This window comes from Calliphora vicina, chromosome 1, assembly GCF_958450345.1.
Source record: "Calliphora vicina chromosome 1, idCalVici1.1, whole genome shotgun sequence".
In the NCBI taxonomy this organism is placed as follows: Eukaryota; Metazoa; Arthropoda; class Insecta; order Diptera; family Calliphoridae; genus Calliphora; species Calliphora vicina.
In genome coordinates this window covers 13,274,641-13,297,830 of record NC_088780.1, presented here as the reverse complement: position 1 = coordinate 13,297,830, position 23,190 = coordinate 13,274,641, and the positions used below count along the sequence as shown (strand labels likewise).

General features: G+C 29.7%; 2 protein-coding genes across 3 annotated transcripts in view; one reads left to right on the top strand and one right to left on the bottom strand.

Annotated features, from left to right (window-relative positions):
• The window catches only part of RhoGAP93B (MyTH4 and RhoGAP_KIAA1688 domain-containing protein RhoGAP93B), a 272,594-nt gene that overhangs the window by 96,194 nt on the left and 153,210 nt on the right, over positions 1–23,190 (bottom strand). The window lies entirely within an intron of this gene.
• Positions 542–21,973, top strand: Rab11 (RAS oncogene family member Rab11). Its single transcript, XM_065499053.1, has 4 exons — positions 542–729; positions 12,079–12,200; positions 20,419–20,767; positions 20,848–21,973. The coding sequence occupies exons 1-4, from the start codon at positions 690–692 to the stop codon at positions 20,979–20,981; spliced, it is 645 nt and encodes a 214-aa protein (XP_065355125.1). The 5' UTR covers positions 542–689; the 3' UTR covers positions 20,982–21,973.

Sequence of the window (23,190 nt, the reverse complement as noted above, 5' to 3'; positions counted from 1 at the left end):
TACAAAGAAATAAAAAAAAAAAGTAACCGCCCGTCATTTTTTCTTTCTTTCACAGTGGTTTTATATATTTTTTTTTTGTTAACAACAAAAAATTAACATAGAAAATTTTTTCTCTTCTTTTTATTCCCATTTTTACGGATTTTTTGTTGTTGTTGGTGTTTGGCCTGTGTGTTGGTCGTTTAATCATTGACTCGTCGTTCGTTGCTCATTGTACGGTGTTTTCTTCTTTTTTATCGCTGGTTTCTTCTTTTTTGGGGCTGCTGCACTTGTAACTTGTACTACAACAACACAAATATCAATCTACGTTTCTCTTTGTGCTTGTTATTGTTGCTTGCTCCCTTTGTGTGTGACTGTGTGCCTTTTGTGATACTACAACTGCTGTTGTTGTTGGTGCTTATGCTGTTACGGGATGATGATGATGATGTTGTTGGTGGTGTATGTGTTGTGATATTTTTTTGGGGTCATTTTATTAACAAATGTGTATAAAAAATTGCATATATACCAAAAAAAGAAACAGATAATTTTGTTTGAAAGTTAAAAGAATTTTTTGAAAAATATATAAAAAAAAGTTATAAAGATTTTATAACGAAAGAGGCAAACAAGAAAATTACAAGGATAATAAAAAGTTGAAAAATAATAAAAACAAGTAATATACTTAAAAGTAGTAACAAAGGAAACACAACAACAAAATGGGCACAAGGGAAGATGAATATGATTATTTATTCAAAGGTAATTATTGCTTGATTTTTTGTATCGTATTTAATTTATATTTAAAATTTAAGTTATAGTTTATTATGTATGTGTAATTTCTATTTATCATTAAATTATTAATTTTTTCTTCAACTTTGTATTCCTATTTGTTCATTGAATTTCAAAATCCAAAAACATTTCCCTATCGTCAATGATATTGACTGATTACAATAATGATGCCAGACTAAGATTTATTACAAATATACCTAGGAAAGGAATTTCTTGGACAATTTGGTTATGACTATTACTAATTTGTTATACTAGTTTAGATATTATATAAATAGCTGTTAATAGAATTATTGTTGAGAAAAATGATTCATCAAATAGCTTTTGTGAAGACCTGTTTTGATACCAAATTTTTATAAAAAATAGAACAAAATATGAAAATATGTCCATAGAGTTATCACGTCATGACTAAATTGCACTAACTACTTAATTTTTCAAGGATCCATCAAAAATACAGCAGTTGCCTTAAATATGGACATTTCCACGTTCACGAACGCGACATTCGTAAGCCTTTGAAGTGAAAAACTTTAATAAATAAATGTAAACAATTTTATTTTCATATTTACATTTTTCGATAGCATATTTGTGGCTCTATGTTTTGATCAAAAGATTGATTTTGTAGATTAGTTGTTTCCAATATATTAGCAATCAACATGGTATCACGAACGAGACACAAAATTTAACTTTAATGAAATTCATATTCCAAATAAAATGTAATAATATAGCTATCAATAGAGAGTGCCCAGAAGTTCTATTGAAATGTCCCGAACTAGTGATATAACCTATCATTTAGTGTGAGAACTTTACCCTTTTGGATTACAATGAGACTGTCTGATAGCTGGTCCAAAGTAGTCAACGCATTGGATTTACATATCGGTTACATAGAGTCAGTTTTACCTTACTAGCTACCTAACTGATTACTTGATCTCCTACATAACTAGTTATTTAAATATGTAAGTCCAATAGCCGATTGCTTGTAAACAAACCTTCCTCCGACAACTCTCCAATAGAATACTTCTGGTGGCTAAAATAACTACTTATACACTATAGGTTATTTAGAGACACAAAAGTGACAATTGACTTCACGCTAGATTACCTAGGATGTTTAAAGAAACCAATTCACTTCTCTCTGCACTACAAAGAGCGCATACGTGTCAAATGACACAAAATATAAAAATTGGAGTCAGACAAATAATCAGACATTAGTGACACGTACTGTCTATAACGGATACATTAACTACTTGTTTAACTGCTTGGTTAATCATATTTTTCTGCCATGTTTATATACAAGTATAATCGAAATCACAATACAATTTAAGCTGCTTTTAGAGCCTAATTGTCTAAATTCCGGCACCATGTCAACGACACAGACTTTGAAAATCCAAGTAAAATGTTTAGTGTGATTATTAGATTCTGTATTTTAGTTAAAACCATTAAATATTGATCTGAATTAAAATGTTTAGCCACTTTATTAGAATGATCGCGGAATGTTGAATAATATAGTTACCGGAACGCGACATTGGAACACGAACAAAATAAAATTAAAAATTGACCATTAACCGATGCTGTTAGAAAGATTTGATTGGATGTATGACTTAAAAATGCGGTATTTTTTAAAATTTTTAGATTTTATTTTGAAACATTTAATCATAGTATTGGCCATTGTTAGCTATGACCTTTTTCCCATTTTTCTTTCTGACAACATATGTATTTCGAGCCAAAAGAACTGCTCGCTCATCTTTTGAGACTAAGAACGTATCAGTCCAATTTCGGATACTCTGTAATATAAGTGAAGCGTATCCCAGAGAGTGTTCTACATCGATCGAAACAAATAGTAGTCGTACTAGGAACGGTCTAGATACTAAAGTGGCTGAGGCAAAACTTCCCAACCACTCCATTCTAAATAGTTTTTAACAGATATTGCATAATGTGGCCGAGTATTGTGTATGATGGAATATTATGGGCGTTTCAAACGAATGAGTTACTTTCGGTACAGGTTCACTGTGACGATCTGGCCAGATTTTAGAAGTTTACAATAGATATGATCCTTTTGCTTCCACCAAATACAGAGAACTACCTTAGCGCTTTGGATATATATGGCTTTGCTGTCGATTCTGCTGGTTGACCGGGTAATGGATCCATTGCAAAAATGTTTTTCTTTTATTTTCTTTTTGATGAATCTCTTGATTTTAAAAACAATCTTCATGAGGTAATGCCATAAATTCTTGGTTTTCAAATTTGTTTGGGTGATTTTATCTTCCGTGTCAAAATCACCATTTCTGTACCTCTGAATGAGACTACATTTTTTAAATGAAAATAATACTTTTCCTGTAAAAAAAAATTGGCTACTTTCCGAAAAAAATATTTTTTTTAGGTACTTAGATGAGTTGAGGCTATAAATTTGTAAATGAGAAATTAAAAGCTGATTAATATTGAACAAAAGACAAACAAACTTTGATTCGATTTCTCACTTATAATTGATCATTTATTTCCTAGTACTCCTGCAAATAGAAGCGATTTTTTCGAAGTTTATACTTTCAAAATGTGTAAAATTTTGTACTGGTTTTGATATGAATTGAAATAAAAAAAATATATTGTATTTCCTTGCACTACTGCCTTTTTGGATGAACTTTTAAAATTGTAACGTTTTGCTATGAATTCCCCAATTTTTGTGGGTGTTGACCTTCCCCTACCCCCAACCAAGTGTAAAGTTTCAATAACATCTGGCAATATCAAATTTATTGGCATTTTTATTTAACAAGATGACGTATGTGTTTGTGTGATGTGTGTGTGTGGCTGTTATTTTAATATTTTGTTTTTTCTCTAACAGTGAGTTTTAATTGTTAAAGTCATTAGCTAATTTATTAGTTGTATTCAAATACAATGCAGCCAAGCAAACATTTAGTAATTTTAAACTTTGCAAATGTTTGCTATTTTAGGTTAAATATTTTCATAAAATTCTTTAGCTAATTGTAGAATAAAATTATGTGTGTGAGTGTTTACTCCCCCACAACCGCAAATGGTAGTATTTTTTTTAATTCTTTTATCCCATATTCATATTGTATGAGTGTAAATAACTACATTAAGTTATGAACTTCATTTGTGTATTTTTTCTCTATTTATTTTAAATATTATTGTTAGTTATTTTTAATTTTATTTTATAAATGACACGTTGCATAAACTCGTTTATTTTAATTCTTGTTACTCAGCTGTTTTTTTTATCCTCTATTTTGGTTTGTACGTTCTTCTCTCTCTACTCCGCTATGTGTGGTTGTCATTTTTTGTGTGTTCTTTTATTACTTTCTTTTTCAATTGTTTTACTTTATCAATTGATAAATTCTGTTTTTGTTGTTCATGTTATCTTTATTATTGAGTTGTGATTAGATTTGAATTATTTAATAAAATGCTTAAAAGAAGTTGGTTAATAGAGGATATGCTGGTTATTTCAAGTAGAATAGAAATTGAATTAATAGTTTCATATTGTTTTATTTAAAGAAATTTGAATATTTACAGCTCTAATTAGTAAAATGTATCTTAATATCGAAAGAAAATGCGATAGCAGTTTTTGACACAAATCGTAGTAGAAATTTTGTTAGTAAAATGTATCGTAAGGAAATGTGACGACAGTATATTTAACAAGAATCGTGTGAAGTTGTTTTATTAAGCTAACTTTTTCCCTGGAGTTAAAATCCATCAACAAAACCTAATTTCCATTGTTGTCGTCATTCATATTTCACACTTTCGATGACTTGTGTATTGTTATCATGCATTTTAATTATTATGGCTGCTTAAAAACTCTACTTATTTCTCAAATATTTACTGATATGTGTGAATATTTGCCTGTATTTTGCTTGTTATTAATATTTTATTTAATAAAACAAAAATATTCAGTGACTCACACCAAAATTTGTTTTCTCACATATCAAACCTCATCATCATAATAGTATAACAGCATTTGGTTTTGAAGTGATTAATAGAAATAGAGCTGGGTGGTTGCTTGGTTAATATGTAGTCATAATTGGGTTTCCAAGTCACTAGAACATTTTGTTCAGAATACAGCAAAATATAAGTTTCAAACAATGTGTTTACTTTTCTTTTGTATTTTGTATAAGTAATAAGAGGTACGAGGTTTTGCCCAAGCAAATATGTGTTTGCCTACATTACGTACTTTGGATTTTAATAATAATTTTTATTTAATTAACTTTCTTTTATACCTACACACTTCTCTACAAATGCATTTTGTTTAGGCTGGTGGTAACTAATTTAAAATGTCCCTTAGGAGCTCTTTATCTAAGAATACCCAAATGTTTAAAACGGGGTCTGGTTTTTAGGTAAATATTTATAAAAATTTAATTATATTAGTCACAAAGTAAACATGTTGAAATGTTTAGCTCAAGGCTAGTTTCAATATTAAGTGTTTAATAAGTATTGTGTCACTGTAGCATAATAAAATTCAGCCTTTAAAAATTCATAATTGGCATCACTGTTTTACATGTAACGGTTTTTAATGCAAATTTTTGAAGATGCCAGAGATTTTTTTCACATACATAAAATGACAGATCACTGCAACAGTCTTCTTCTTCATACAGAATGACAACGGTGATGCCAAAAAAAACGCCATAAATACTGGGTCCTTTTGCGGGATTTGGTTCCATCCATTATTCACTGCAACAGTATTGCTCCAATTTACTGCATTTTCATATTAATCGAAATTTCAAAGAATTGTTTTATTTATATTCACTTTAAGAAGCTTGTTGTCATCATATTTCTTATTAATCTAACCGCATCCATTATTCACTGCTCCTATTAATTGAAATTTTAAAGAATTGTTTTATTTTTATTCACTTTAAGACCACAACTAATTATAAATAACTCTAGTTTACATGATTTTTATTCATGATGTAAAACATACCTATATGGGGTTGTTATTTTAGGCCGTCTAACTTCGCGAAAAATTTTGAAAAAAATCCAGGACGACAAATTGACATTGGAACAAGAAATTAAAAATTAATTCTGTTTTTATAAATATTTTCATTTGTGTGTCTTACGACACTCCAACTTTAGTATTATAGCATATGCTGGTCCAAAAAATCTAGATAAATCTGTTCAAATCTTCGCAGGGGGGTTGATCGGAAGAAAAATGTTAATCACCCCTATCGTGAAAAACATGTGAAATTTATGTTCCCATGAAATATCCATTTCCCTCGAAGGGAAAATTGCTATCGTGATATTCCCCTAAACTTTTCATTCACAATAGTTGATTTTGTTAGTAACAGCTGTTTATTGTTTACAAAATTCCATCTAAAAATTTCACAACATGGCGAATTTTTTCACGTGAACAAAGTTTATGAACGAACGAAAGGTCCGCTTGCAAAATTAGATACAGGTCCGTTTGCATGAACAAAAAAATCTGTAATTGTTAATAATTTTGTGTTATTGAACCATTTATTTTGTGGTCTTCTTTTCAAAATATCATTAAATTATCGACAGTTTGTTTATGATTAACATAACGTTTTTGTTTGGGTTTAAAATACTCCCCCTATACTTACTGTTGTATGTTATATCTTTGAGTTTTATTTGTGTATCGTTTCTCATCATATTTATGGTTCATCAATTTACTAAATAATTAAATGCTACTTTATTTATTAAATTTTCCGTTTCCTACAAATACTATACGCTTTACTTTTTTTTGTCTATTGTTGTTGTTGTTATTGTAGTAGCTTGTCTCATCATCAATTAATGCCGTCATATTTTATAGTATTTAAAAGCGTTTTTCCATTGTAACTATAAGTTCAACAAAAGCCATAAACTTAAAAGCTAAAGAGTGTGTTGAGAAGATGTGGATATTATAAATTTTGTTAAAAAGAAGGGAAGAAGTTTTACTTCAAGTTTTGTTAAATTCATAATCAGTGTCGGTAGCGTTGTAATGTTGTATGTCATAAATATTTTTTAAACTAATTTTTCGAAGCAAATCTTTAAAACAAAAATAAGACATACAACGATACAACGCTACGACACCGATTGTGAATTGGACAATTGTATATTCTTCAGTTTTTTCCCCCAAATTTTAAAATTAAATTTTTTTGTATCAACAAAATACTAGTAAAAATGTCCATTGCATATAAAAAGCCTGATTCAAAACCAAGACCGAAAAACATCTTTTATAGAAACATAATTATTATTTATTTTTCGTTGGTGTTTCTGAATCAGGCCGCTGAAAAACCAAACTTTCCAAAACCCTGTTCTGTCACACATTTTGACGCAATACCCTTTTTTTAACCATTGCATACATTCATTCAGTTTAGTTTGCTTAAAATAAACTCAATAAATATTTTTAATATGATAATTTTATTTATTCGTTCGTTTAATTCTTTTGAGTTTAGCATTTGACATTCATTTTAATTTTTAGCTTTTTTTGTTCACTTAACTACGCCTTTTAATTTTGATTAAAATAAAATATTTACAAATATGTATATCGTTCTGTATTTTGTAATATTTATGTATTGAAATTGCGTCTACTCCACTCCACTCCATTTGTTTGATTTGATAGTTTCATTCGGCCTACATATTTATATTTTATCGCAAAAAACCCTCAACTAGCATAGCAATAAGTAGGAATGAGTATTCATAATTTTGCTTGTTAGATTATGAAAAAAATATATATTAGTGTTAAAATATGACAAGTTATTTAGACAAGGAATTAGCAAAATGTGCTATATTTAAATGTATAGTGTAGTTTTTGATAACTCAATTGAGTACAAAGTTTACACATTTTTGTTTAAGCAGCTAACAATTGAAGTTTTAATTAAGAAGTAAATCTTAAATGAATTACAACAAGTTATAATCGGATATGACCTACACCTTAGTACCTATTAGGGTATTCGAATTATTCGATTTTTCTCTTGTTCGAATAAAACGAATAATTCGAATAAGAGATTTTAACTTGTTCGAATAATTCGATCACACGTTTAAAATTAATCGAATTATTCGACTAAATTAAATTTTTTTTAAAAAAGTAATGAATGAAGTTTTGATGTCGATTTTTTAATATTTTATTGTTAAAGAAAAACAAAAAATAACGTTAAAGTTAACAATTTAAGTATGTTAAAAAACATTCGAAAACAAAGTCCATCATTAAATTTGCATCAGAAATATTCTGATCAGATTAACTCCCGAACAATCTACAAAACAATTGACTAGCAAAACCTATAGTTTCCGTTTTGGAGCTATGCTTTAAAAAATTTGAGCTAGTTGGACATGATCCTGAATTCAAGTACAATATAAACGTATTAAGTACTTGTTTATGTCGTTCATCTATTCGGGGTTTAAATTGAGTAAATTAATTATTTTCTATTTATAAATTATTTATAACAAATTGTATTATACATCAAGCTCTATCAACGTTGCCGAATCTTTGCTTAATAAAGTGGTCTTGGGGAATTACACAATAAAGGGAATCTGTCCAATGTTTGATATAATTGTCAGTGAACTTGGTTAATTTGAAGTCAGGCAGTGCATGATTGACGCATTTACAAATACTCAAAAAGTTTATTACCATGTTAGACAAAGATATTCAACGATGTTCAAAATCATGTATAAGACGAACTCCATGCTTTTCTTGCAACAAAACGTTAGTTTGCAATATTTGTGTTTATCATTCGATTTATTAAATATTTTACAACACTTACGTACGCGGTTAATAACATCACTTATATACATATATTTTAAGATCATGGCCTTCATCTATTTCAATATAATCATTATAAACTCAATTTTAATATATACATATATGAACATTTATTCGTTTTATTCGATTATTCTACATAAAATTATTCGAATTATTCGTTATTCGAAAATAGCCATTTTTAAATTGTTCGAATAATTATTCGTAAGAAATTATTCGATTAATCGAACGATCATTTGTCGAATGAATACCCTAGTACCTATGTACAAGAAGAAAAATTTTAAATCATTTTTTTGGCAGAAGATTGGAAGATTGGTTGAAAAATTGGTTTTGGTAAACAATATTTTTTAAACCTTCCGTTTGTAATTTCTACATTTTTCATTTGCGACCCCACAAAGTATATATATTCTGGATCGTTATAGATAGCGGAGTCGATTAAGCCATGCCCGTCTGTCTGTTGAAATCAACTCCGGAATTCTTTCGGCTCTGTTCCTATTTAAAATCGAATAAATAAATAAATAAATGAATAAATTAAATTAAAATTAAATTAAAAATCGAGAAAATCGGTCCACAAATGGCTGAGATATATAGACAATATGGATATCAATGATAGATATTTCAAAGACCTTTGCAACGACGTATATAAGACCATAGTAAGTTGGACCTACAATGGGTCAAATCGGAAACAATATTTTTTAACGCCAATTTTTTTTCACCAAAAGTTTTTTTTTGCTAAATATTTAAAAAAAATTTAAAATTTAAAAAATTTTAAAAAAACAATTCAAAAAATTTTTTCCCTAAAAATGAAAAAAAAAATAAATTTTGTTTACCTAAAAATATTTAAATTTTTTATTTTGATGTATAATTTGGTGAAGGGTATATAAGATTCGGCACAGCCGAATATAGCTCACTTATAAAATATTCATAAATATTCTGAAAAACGGCGTCTAGCATAAAATGATTCAGAATATAAAAATTTTATCGAGTCTCAAATGACAAATTTATATTACTCTTATTCATCATTGCGTTTAAAATATGAGGTTCGTAACTTTTAGAAAGAAACAAAAGTTTTTGGATAAGAAATCATTTTATTTTTCAACATAGTCTCCTTTGAGCTCTATAAACTTTGTCCAACGTTTCTTCAAATTTCTTTATCCCTTTCCAAAAAATAAGATTTGTCGAGTTCATAAAAATAGATATGATCGCGAATCAATATTTCGCATGAAATATTTTCTTTTTTTCGTTCATAAACTTTGTTCACGTGAAAAAATTCCCCTTCTTCTGAAATTTTTAGATGGAATTTTGTAAACAATAAACAGCTGTTACGAACAAAATTAACTATTGTGAATGAAAAGTTCATGGGAATATCACGATAGCAATTTTTCCTTCGAAGAAAATTGATATATTATGGAAACAAAATTTCACATGTTATTGCCGATAGGGGTGATTGCTTGTGAGATGATTTCATTGTTGGAGTCAAATCTCTTTTCCTAGAGCGATTTTTTTCAGTTTTGGAAACAAGAAATAGCACTCAGGGAGCAATTCATAGCCTAATTCATTGATTTTTGCCACGGAAACTGCACACGTGTGCAACTTTGCTTTGTCCTGGTGAAAAATAAAATTTTTCTCGGCCAAATGCGGTCCTTTTTTTAATTTCTCATTGGCATAATATTCGCCATTGTGTGTTTTACCCTTTTGAAAGGCAGTCAATGTGGATTATACCGCTATATTGGCTGACAAACCCAACTTGGCCTTCTTCAGCGCCTTCTTTACCTCGATAAACCCACTGTTTTGACAGCTGTTTGGTCTCTGGTGTGTTGTGGTGGATCCAAGTTTCGTTCACGGTTACGAAATGGCGAAAAATGCAACCATATTGCGGTTGAACAATGCCAAACACTCCTGCGAAGTTGTCACACGATTGTGTTCGTGGTAGCCATATTGCGGAAAGCTTTCTCATAGCCAGGTGATCATTCAAAATTTAAACCACAGAACCATGTGAGATGCCTATGCACAATCTCTCGCACTTTCAATTTCCGATCGGGTGTAGAGACCTTAATTGGGTGTCCAGAACGTTTGGCATCTTGCCCGTGCTTGTTACGGCCACAACGAAATTTAGTAAACCACTTTTTTACCATGATAAATACAGTTCCCATAGTATTTATCAAGCTTTTAGCCTTTATTTGAGTAATGGTTTTTTTCGCAAAAAATTATGCTGAATGAGCAGACGAAATGCACTATTTTCCAATTTCTCCTCAAGTCACGAGGTAGTCTTCTATCAATGGCTGTCAAACTCAGACTAAATGACGCAGCTTGTTGAAATTTTGACAGGAGTCAACTGATAGATGTCTGTTGTCAGGAACAGTGTTGTCCTTTCAGTTAAGAGGCGGGAAATTCAAAAAGTCACGGACTAATTGACACGCCCTCGTATTTTATCAGTCACAATTACATGACAACTGAAATGAGCTGAGTCTCACTCCGGCAATGATTGTCAACTGTATCAAACGCAATTTTGTTTTCTTCAGAAAAAAACTCTAGGCAATAGTGGAGGCTGTTACAAATTTTTTTTCTCCCAAAACCATACATTTGTTCACTAATAAAACTTATTTGTAACAATATTTTTCTTAAAGTATACTTTAGAAAAGGGAATATATGAATCGGCTCAGCCGATTATAGCTCTCCTACTTGTTTTAATTTAGTCTACACCATTTCCAATTGTATTTCAGAAGTTTCTAATTGTATTTCAGAAATTTCCAATTGAATTTCAGAAATTTCTAATTATATTTCAGAAAATTCCAATTCAATTTCAGAAATTTCCATTTATATTTCAGAAATTTCCATTTATATTTCAGAAATTTCCAATTATATTTCAGAAATTTCTAATTATATTTCAGAATTTTCTAATTATATTTCAGAATTTTCCATTTATATTTCAGAAATTTCTAATTGTATTTCAGAAATTTCCAATTGTATTTCAGAATTTTCCAATTGTATTTCAGAAATTTCCATTTGTATTTCAGAATTTTTATTTTATACTTAAAAAGTTTCCAATTGTATTTCAGAATTTTCCAATTGTATTTCAGAAATATCCATTTGTATTTCAGAAAATTCTAATAGCAATACCAATGGATATTTCTGAAATACAAATAGAAAATTGGAAACTTTTTAAGTATAAAATAAACATTCTGAAATACAAATGGAAATTTCTGAAATACAATTGGAAAATTCTGAAATACAATTGGAAATTTCTGAAATACAATTAGAAATTTCTGAAATATAAATGGAAAATTCTGAAATATAATTGGAAAATTCTGAAATATAATTAGAAATTTCTGAAATATAATTGGAAATTTCTGAAATATAAATGGAAATTTCTGAAATATAAATGGAAATTTCTGAAATTGAATTGGAATTTTCTGAAATATAATTAGAAATTTCTGAAATTCAATTGGAAATTTCTGAAATACAATTAGAAACTTCTGAAATACAATTGGAAATGGTGTAGTTCTTTAAATTAAAAGTTCTTTTATTTTTTTTTTGTTATCTATTACATAACTCCAAATTAATACTATTCACATTTCTCATATACATAAGTACAACAAAATAATAAACAAACAAAACATTTCCTTTTCTCTTTACAGTTGTACTAATTGGTGATTCTGGTGTCGGTAAAAGTAATTTACTCTCACGTTTTACGCGCAATGAATTCAATTTGGAATCGAAATCAACGATTGGTGTGGAGTTTGCCACACGCAGCATAGAGGTAAATATACAAAAGCAAAACTGTCAAAATATTAAAAAAAATAAATGAAAGCAAAAAATGCATAAACAAAAATCTATGTATGTATGTGTGTTGTAAAGGAATTTAAAAGGAAAACTCAAAAAGGACGATGAACAGAAAACAAAATCAGAAGGTTATCAAAAAGAGGAGACTTATAGTGGGGGTATTTTATTATTGATTTTTTTCTGTTTTGTTAGCTCCTACTGAAAATAAGGATACAACTACCTACTATAAATTTAAATTCGACACTTTATAGTTATTTTTTTTTACTCTCTCTCTCTTAACTTCTTTTTGTCTGTTTTTGTTTCCTTTTTTAATTTTTTGCAATGAGACTTTTTTTATTCCAACAACAGCAAAGGTTAACAAAGTAATTGTTTAGGTCAGGGATATAAATAAAAACTGTAATATAATGACTGAAATATGTTTGTGTATAAAAACAAAAAATAACTTTAAAACTGAGTTGGCCAATTAAGAGGGGTACCTTTTTTTGTGTTTAGGAACGGAAAAAGTACGTGACTGAAATATGATATTCATGTTAGACAAAATTTGGAGGAAATTATCACAATTGTGATGGATGTTTGGTTCTACCTCCATCAGACTTTTCTTCCTGGCCTTGAATTTGATATCATCAACATTAAATTTGATTTGCACATGAAATCCACCCACTTGCAAAAGAAAAATTGTTTCCAATACTGATATGGATGTACTTAAAATTCCATTCAAAATCTTTTTGTTATTATCGTTAATAAATACCACCTTCTTCTAAATACCATTAAATCCGCAAAATATTTGGTCAATTCACAAGGTCTCTTATCATGTCATAATGTCCTAATATTTCAAATTGTTTTTATTGCTTTTCAAACAAAAATTGTCCTAAAATAATACTACTTGTATGCTATGTTTATTGTGTTATCGTAACCAACCAGCAGATACCTCTGCCGAATGCCTAAGAGTCGGTTATGCCGATCCAGCGAATCGTGATATATTAGGACATTATAACAATATGACTGATGAGAGACCTTGTGAATTGACCAATTGTAAAATATCCATATTCCTCAAAAGTCTATTAAAATCCCCAACTTGGGAGACAGTCCTCAATTCTGAGAAACCTGGAGGATTACACCAGCAAGCTTACAACAGAAAACAATGCACGTATGAGTTTGTCATTCCGTTTGTAATTTCTACATTTTTCATTTGCGACCCCACAATGTATATTCTGGATCGTTATACAAGGTGGCGCAAAAGTAATCCTCCTATCAGAAAATGCTATAAATTTTGCGATTGGCCCCTAATGCCAGTTTTGTTTTGACATTTGTGTAGTAAACACATGATAAATACACGTTAATAAACAATGTTACGTTACACTGCTCCAGAACGCGGAATATTGCTGACTATTTATTTGACCTTAATCACCACCAAGAGGAAGATGAGCAAAATTTACGCTTCTGGGGCACTGAAAATCCGCGTGTAACCCACGATGAGCAAGATCGCCTGATTTGACCGCTCCAGACTTCTTTTTGTGGGGCTTTTTGAAGTCGCGGGTTTATATCAACAAGCCTCAGACTCTTGCAGCTCTTAAAGACAATATCCGTCAAGAATGTGAGGACCTACCGCCGGAAGTTTTGGCCAAAGTGATGGAAAATGCCATAAAAAGGTCTCAAATGACAATCAACTGTGTCGGCGGCCATTTACGTGACATCATATTCTCGACTTGATGTAAAAAAAATCAAAAGACCAAATAAAAATAATCCACAAGAAGAATCAAAGTTTTTAATTTTTTTTTTAATTACAGCCAAAAAACATCGGAAGTTTACTTTTGCGCCACCTTGTAGATAGTGAAGTCGATATAGCCATGTCCGTCTGTATGTTGAAATCAACTTTCCGTAAACTTTCCCCCAAATAACTTACAAACTTGACTGATATATATCAATATATCGGGAATTCACTCGGCTCGGTTGCTTTTTAAGAGAAAATCGGCCTTCTAATGGCTGAGATATAAAGAAAATACCGGGACAACCTCGATTTTTGGCCTATTTATTTTATTTTTATTTTCATTTTATTCATTGTAATATATAAAGCCATTTAGGCCAATTTAAATATACATATATTACAAAGCTGTATTCCTGAATTAATAATACATTATACACAATAGATATACTATACAATAATAAAATAAAAATCCATACTAAATATATCAACATACTTTTTATATTATCAAATCAATGGTTCCCAAACCAAAAAATATATACAAAAATTCAAAACATTGAAAATTGATTCGATCCCAGCAGTGATATACAAATTTTTTATATACATGTTTCATTTAAATACAAAACAAACATATAGCCAGGAAAACAAACTCAAGTATAAAGTCAATCATAGGAAAATAAAACTATTCACCAAGGGCATTGATCAGTTTAAGACGAAAGGCATTATTAGAATGGGAGAAAACTCTCAGTTCCAAAGGTAAATAGTTCCAAGATCGAGCTATTCTCACTATAAATGATCGCTCATATAATGCAACATAAATTCTAGGAATTACAATCTGTGGGTTCCTGGAAGAATGAGTAAATGAAAATCTAGAACAAAGTGATATTGGCAATCTAGTCTTCATAGTTCTGTAAAAGAAAAGTAAACTGCGATATTGTAAATAATTTTGAAAAGAACAGCCAAGGAAACGTTTGAAATAATGTGAGATATGGTCCCTTAAACGTACGTTAAAAACAAATCTAATAATCATATTAAAAACTTTATTTAGTTTTGACAAAAAATAAGAATATGTTCCTGATATAACCTCAAGACCATATAATACAACGGACATTAGAAGGGAATGAGCTAGTCGACATCTAATTTGAAAAGGTAGGTAAATACCAGAAGAATACATTCTACGTAGAATACCTGAAATTTTACCGCATAAATGATCAATATGATTTCCAAAATTTAAACATTTATCAATATAAATTCCCAGACATTTTAATTTGTCAACAAAAGCAATAGGAAATCCATTTATAGATACACTAAGATTCGTTTCAACACTCTCAGTAACTCCAAATACAACAGCCTTAGTTTTTGCTAAATTAATAGACAGTGAGTTTCTAGATGTCCAGCAGAAAAAGCGATCAAGAGTAGAATTTATGTCAAAAGAAAGTATGTTTAAATTTTTTTTACTACCATTAAAAAGAAGCATTACATCATCTGCATATAAAAATGATCTAGAAATACTAGAATCAATATGAATGGGTAAGTCGTTTATGTATAAAATGAAAAGAAGTGGACCCAAAACTGATCCTTGAGGTACACCAGAATAAAGAGGAAGCATATTGGAATAGTTGCCATTAACATCAACAAATTGAAGTCGATTTGAAAGATAAGAAAAGATCAGCTTACAAGCAGTAGAAGAAAAGTGAAAGAATTCTCTTAATTTAAAGATCATTGTAGAAAAATTAATCGAGTTAAAAGCTTTAGTTAAATCGAGGGATACAAGTGAAGCCACTTTTCCATCATTCAGATGCTTCCTTATCTCATCCGTCATATTAAGTAAGAGAGATGTTGTGTTATGACAACGTCTAAAAGCGTACTGAGATGGTGAAATAAGCTCACGAACTGATGACATTATCTGATTCTTCAGTATATGCTCAACAGCTTTAGATAAAGCTGGAAGAATTGAGATTGGTCGTAAATCATCTAATATACGAACAGATTTAGATTTTGGAATAGGAACAACACGGGCTGTCTTCCAAGCTGTCGGAAATGTAGATGTAGTTAAAATTGTGTTCACATGATATATAAGAATATTTGATATATAAGGATATATTGTTTTTAAGAAACGGATAGGAATAGTATCAATACCAACAGCTTTAGACTTAATTTTGCACAATGCATCAAACAACTCATCTTCATTAACGCAGGCAAACGAAAATGATGCATTAGTATCACTATACAGACTAAAGTTCATATCATTATCATTTTGAAAAGATCCGTCAACATTCACAAAATATTCATTAATATCATCAACATTAAAATCACCATGCCATCTACTATCTCCAGTAATGCCGCAATTTTTAAAAACTCTCCATATGCCAGATGTATCAAGGCCAGAAAATAATTTGTTGTAGAATGCTCTTTTCTCCATACGAATCACTCTTTTAGCTTTGTTTCGATATCTACAATATATATTCCAAGTAAGAGGAGATCGATTTAAACGGAATGCTGAATAAGCTAGGTCTCTGAAAGAGGTTGCTTGTAAAATAACTCTTGATTTAAGCCATTCATTATTATTAGCTTTAATTCTTTTTCGAACAATGGGTACAAATGTGTAAAGATGATTTATAAAAGTATTAATTGTATTGCCCTGAAATTCAACATCATTTGTTGTAAAAAAGGAATCAGAGTCAAATTCAGAAATCGAAAATAAGAGACCATCCCAATCAATACGATTAAAATCTTTATATTCAAAATATTCAACTATACGTACCACATTCAAGTGAAAAACCGCATAAATCAAAGAATGATGAGATAGAGAGGGACATTGAACTTGATCAGAAAATTGAACCATAGAGTCATCACTAGTTAACCAAATATCTAATAGAGTTGTGGTGCCATGGGCAATATCAAAGTGGGTTGGTTTGTTATTATGATACACAGAAAGATTGCATCGCATACACATCATTCGGAATAAATAAGATTTAGAGTTGTCAAACATGTTATTGTTGAAATCACCAACAATAATTATATTAGAATATCTTAAAAGTGTTTCATAATGTGAGCTCTCAAATTCAGCAATATCCCCATGAGGCAAGTAAACGACGCCAAACAGAGTTTTAACATCATTAAAACTGAGTTCAATAAAAACCGATTCACAACCATTAAGGGAAATTTTAGATACCACTTTATATTTTAAACCAACAGATACATAGATACAAACACCTCCTCCCCTACCTATTAAGCGATCATTCCTCACTAAATCATATCCTGACATATGTACTGATGCATTAGAAACACAAGGTTTCAACCACGTCTCAGATAAACCAATAAGATCAAAATTACTCCCAAAAATATTTACAAGTTCATTAAATTTAACAGAATTATGAGAAGGTTTTATGCTCTGGCAGTTTATGTGCGCCACTTTAAGTTGATTTGAATATATAAGTAAGTTGCTTTTAAAATAAGAATCACTGCTAACAACGGGATCAATATTAAAACCATTAGAAGACATCAAATATCATAATTATGGTAGGGAACCCATGATAATAAGAAGAGAATGTAAATATTATTTGTATAGAAAAAATATTACAAAATAAATTTATAAAAAAAGAAAAAAATAGTATTCTATGAAACATTTTTAAAAATATAAATATAAATTTAACAAAATAAATCTATATAAAATATATACCCAGCTGTCATAAGCATTAGGTTGAGATCATATTATATAAGTAAAGAAAATTTAATAATATAAGCAAGACTTAATAATTAAAAATCCAAAAAAATAATACAAAAATAAATCCAAAAATATCATTAAATCTTACTTGATTATAAAAAAATTATAAGAATTAGTTCTTAGCTCCTGTAGCATTGCTCAGTAACTCAGCACATTTAACAACATCATAAAGAACTTCTTTGCCATCATTTAGAGTTAGTTTAGCCTTAAGTTCATCTCTGTTAAATATTAAATATTTCAGAATAATTTTTTGATGCAATAGTTTTCGACAGAGTACATTTAGGTTCGAAGCACAAGGAGAGTAGTGATCGTTTAAATAAACGCGATTCACTAATTCTCCACCAATAATGTTCTTAACTTGAAGCGATCTACTTTTGAAGTATTGCTGCATTAGACGATCACGTAATCCAACATTACCAAATTTAACCAAAATAAGTTTTTTCTGATTCATATAACAAACATTATTCAAATTAAATTCCGAGATATCAATATTATAGTAAGAACATAAGGAGATCACAACAGACGGCAAGTCATTTAAACCAGATGGTAGCCCACTTATTACTACGTCAGCTCGATTAAATCTTCGGTGTAAAATATGATTTTCTAATTCAAAATCAGTAAACTTGGCAGATGTTGACGAATCAATATTGTTAATTAGTTTGTTGCAGGTTACAATATCAGTTTTCAACTCATTAATGCTTGATGATACTTCCTTCTTGAAATCACTAAGAACTTGAGCCATAGTATCTTTGAAGGCAGAAAAATCCTCTTTACTGGACTTAACAAAGTCATCAAAACTAGTTTTTAAAGATTTCAAATCCTCACGAATTGACTTGTCATCGTCACAATTTTTAGCGCAGACACAGCATGTGAAACTAAACGCGTTAGGTCTCTCCTTAAATAGTGCTAGGTGCTTATCAGTAACATCAGCACAGGTTGTATGAAGCCACAATTTACAGCCCTTGCATTGAATGCTCGCTTGGGTTTTAGCAATAGTATCCTGGCACACACCGCATTTATAAGTTTTAGCAGGAGGCATATTGGCATGCGTTTATGGGTAAAACAGAAAAACAGCAGCAATAAATATATACCATCAAAACTCCAACAACGGCAGCAAATATTTGTCGAGAAAATATTATTTTCCAATATTTTCCAACAACAGCAACAACAAACAGCAATATTTATCCCCAAAGACTCAAGCAGCAGCAATATAATGTCGATTTAAGTGTATAAAAGTTGAAAGATAACTTTTATCAATAAAAAAAAACTCCAAAGGCAGCAATTAATTGTTAGTTTAATAATTTAATGAATTTACTTTTTCCATCAAATTCCAATAACAGCAACAAGTATAACTGTTATACCCAAAGACTCCTACAACAGCAGCAATTTAATGTCGGTCTTTAGTATGGAAATATTAAATAAATTTACTATATTTCACTAAACTATGAAAAATATAATTAAAAATTGGCGCAAAAGTGCAAAAGTTAATTTTTAGTTCAAGTTAAGTTTATTTTTTTAACTATTAATGACAGCTGAGTTGCGCGCACGTTTTATACAGGCATAGCGTTGCCAGATTTTTTTCTATTTTTGATCTATTGAACCTACAATGGGTCAAAATCGGGAAAAATATTTTTTAACCCGAATTTTATTTTTACCAAAAATATTTTTTGTCATAATTTCATTAATAAATTTAAATTTTTTTTAAAAAAAAATTTTAATTATTTTTTAAAATGAAAAAAAAAATTTGAAAATTTTTTTAAAATTAAAAAAAAAAATTTTATAACTTGTTTAAAAATTAAAAAAAAAAATTTAAAAATTAAAAAAAAACAATTCGAAAAATAAATTGAAATAAAATTTTTTTTAAAGTTAACAAAAAAATTTGAAAAAAAAATATTTTAATTCTGTTTACCTAAAAATATTTAAATTTGTATTTTAAAGTATAATTTGGTGAAGGGTATATAAGAATCGGCACAGCCGAATATAGCTCTTCTATTTGTTTATTTTATTTCACATTTATGGAGACCAACAACATTTATAAAACAAATATATAGATTAGGGCCTAGTATTACATAGTATAAAATAAATCACTTGACTTCTTTCTGTACTAAACACGGATTTCTCGGCTTTGCTTCACCATAATAGAGGTTTGCATTAAACGATGCATTGACCTTTACAAAATAGTAATCGTCCAATAACTCAATTTTGGATTTTTTTGTTGCTTGACTGGTTTTTGAAATAAACGATTAATTGTCTTCTAATAATTAATATTGAAATTGAACATAACCAAATTTTATATGAATATAAATGTTTTTACCAACTTTTATTAGGATCGGTTCATAATTGACCCGAATTATTGTGACACTTGGGTGTAGGGCATAACCAAATATTGCTGATAATAACATTGCATGGTGTAAGGTTAACATACCCATCAATTTTTTATAAACATCTCCCAAAAATTCTTTAAAAAAAATATTCTAGACAACTTTTCTACATGACAAAAAAAAAAAAACAGGCCCTATTTCTTTTTAACGACTCCATTGACATTTTGTTAATTTGGCTAAAAGGTTTAAATTTATGAATAATAAAAAGATAACCAACAATAACAATAACAACTAATGTAAACACACGACAACACCTTAAAATTATAATTTTTAAAATATAAACTAATTTGTATTTTTTTTTATTCTCCATCCCCTTCGTCCTTTTAAACAAATAACAACAATGTGTGTGTGTTGGGTGTCCTGTCTATGTGCGGTGTGTATGTAGGTTGATGGTAAAACAATTAAGGCTCAGATATGGGATACAGCTGGTCAAGAACGTTATCGTGCTATTACTTCAGCTTATTATCGTGGCGCTGTTGGTGCTTTGCTTGTATATGACATTGCCAAGCATTTGACATACGAGAATGTGGACAGATGGTTGCGGGAGTTGCGTGATCATGCCGATCAAAATATCGTTATTATGCTGGTGGGTAATAAATCGGATCTAAGACATTTAAGATCCGTGCCCACGGATGAGGCGAAATTGTTTGCCGAACGTAATGGCTTAAGTTTCATTGAAACTTCAGCGCTAGATTCTACTAATGTTGAAACTGCATTCCAGAATATACTCACAGGTTAGTAGTGCATAGTAATTTAATTAATTTTTTTTAAATTAAATTTTAATTAAAAAATTATATTTTTTTGTTTATTATAGAAATTTATCGCATTGTTTCTCAAAAACAAATACGTGATCCTCCGGAAGGTGATGTTATTCGTCCTGGCAATGATGTACCCATTGATATTAAGCCGACTGTTACTAGTGATGTACGCAAACAGTGCTGTCAGTGACCGCCTTATAGCTGCCCCCACAATTATTACACCTTTAATCAACAACAACAACAACAGAAACACGCTAAAAGCCCATGTTATCTTTTAAATATAATTTCCATTACTATTCTCTAAGAAGCTGTTATTTAGTGTGACAACAACTTTAAAAAAAAAAAAATTCAACAACAATCCAACTATAATCCAAAACGAAAGCTTTCGTCAATACCATCCTTTCTGAAGGCTTAAAAACAAACAAACAGAAAATATATAAGAAACAGAGAAAGCTTCATTTTCGAAAAACAAAAACTGATTTCTTTTTTTTAATAATTTAAATTATTTCTCTATTTTTCTCTCTCCCCTGTTTCCTATTTTTTTCTCCTCAATTAAATTAAAATAAATCTAAAACTAAAATATAGCAAACTTTTCCTTTTCAAGAAAACAAAACTTATATTATAGTATATTAAAAAAAAAGAAAACAAATCAAAAAAAAAGAGAAAACAAGTTTTTAAGCAAAAGTTTCATTTCAATTTCCCAGAAAAATCTTATTTTCAAAGTTTCTTTTGTAGGCTTGCTTTCATTTCACATTTTATTTTCCTTCTTCATATTCATGTTTAACATTTAATTAGTTTTTGTTTCAAAACCACCAACCAAGAACTATTAATTTTCGCTTGTAATTGTTTCTATTTTTTATTTTCTCAAATTCTTTTACGTTTTATTGTCTTTATATGATTTGCTACATTCAGAATTCAGTTTTGAAAAAGACTTCTTGATTTAGTTTTTTTGCCTCTTAATACATTTTTTTTTATATATAAATTTAATATTTTTACATTTTAAATTTATAAAACAAACAACAACAACAAAAAAATTAAGAAATTTAAAAGCAAAAATATATAATATTAAATTAAAAATTAAAGTATATATATATATTTGCGCGTAATTTAAAGAAAAATAACAAAATAAAATTTAAATATAATTTCAAATGAAATAAAATTAAAATTTTGAACAATTAAAAAGATTTTTTCTGTTCGACTGATGGGGTCGAATTTTATACAGCTTAGGACACTGATATCTAGAAATAAAATTGTACCCCTTGTTCTGTAAATCGAGTGATATTTCTCTTTCCGGGAGGGCAGCTTGGCAAAAAATAATGTAATTCAAAATAAGATCTAAAACACTCACAGCTCAAGTATTTTTTCTTTGGCCAGTGTCAAAATTTGTGTTAGAATTTTTCTACCTATATCGAATAGCAGTCTGGTTCCTGCCAAATTCAGTCAGGAGCACAAGGTTTTACCTCGAAGTGTTCCATCAACCCGTCAGTCTTTTGGCCTGTGACACTCCAGTGCCTTTTACGCCGCCTGGCTTATTATCCCAGGTGGGAATACTGGGAAAGTCTCCCAGTATCCGTCACCATTGTGGTGTTTCTTTCCATTTTAGATCCATCAGTAAATACCGCATAACCTTATTATTATTTTGACAATCAGTTATCATTACCTCTCATCTTACAGTTCATATGCAACCCCCTGTCTATACCTGATAAATATTTATAATGATAAACTTCAAAATGGTTGTCAAGATAAAAAATTATTAGGTATAGTCTCCATTTATACTAATAAGAGACTATACCAGATAATATTTTATCATCACAACTATTTTGACGTTTATCATGATAAAAATTTATCAGGTATAGACAGGGGGTTATTAGTATTATTGCTTCGTTATGACAAAATTGTTATGATAAATATTTGTCAAGTATAGACAGGGGGTAAGTTTAGTTTAAGTCACGCAAGTGTTAAGTGTTTCCTATAGAGTTCCTGCTGGTGTAGTAGGTATTAAGTCCCTTTTTCAGTCTCTCCTGTATATTCCTTGTTCAGAGTAATTTGCTGTCCAAGAAAACGATTCACTTTCAGCCCAATTATGAATAAAAATTCCCCGGAAGTTTTTCCCCTTTTCTCATTTTTCCTATTAAAATTCAATGGGAAAAAACTCCCGGGGAACAAACTCCCGCGGAATTGTTTATTCATAATTGGGCTGTTTATGTCTTCTGGCAGAGAGAATAAGTTCCGTCTTTTTGGGGTTGACACCGGGTCCCTTTTTTTCTGCGCACGGAGAGAGAGCTCCGTTTTCACGATATCACTGACACTGAACTTCTGTCGAAATTTGGTCGAAACCCGAAACTGTTAAGAAGAAAAAAGATACATCTAAAAAACACTATTCTCTTGAAGATGTAGAT

Coding starts and splice junctions, on each gene's coding strand:
- Rab11 (XM_065499053.1), top strand. CDS start 690: ATGGGCACAAGGGAAGATGAATATGATTATTTATTCAAAG. Junction 730..12,078: donor ATATGATTATTTATTCAAAG/GTAATTATTGCT, acceptor TTCTCTTTACAG/TTGTACTAATTGGTGATTCT. Junction 20,768..20,847: donor ATTCCAGAATATACTCACAG/GTTAGTAGTGCA, acceptor TGTTTATTATAG/AAATTTATCGCATTGTTTCT.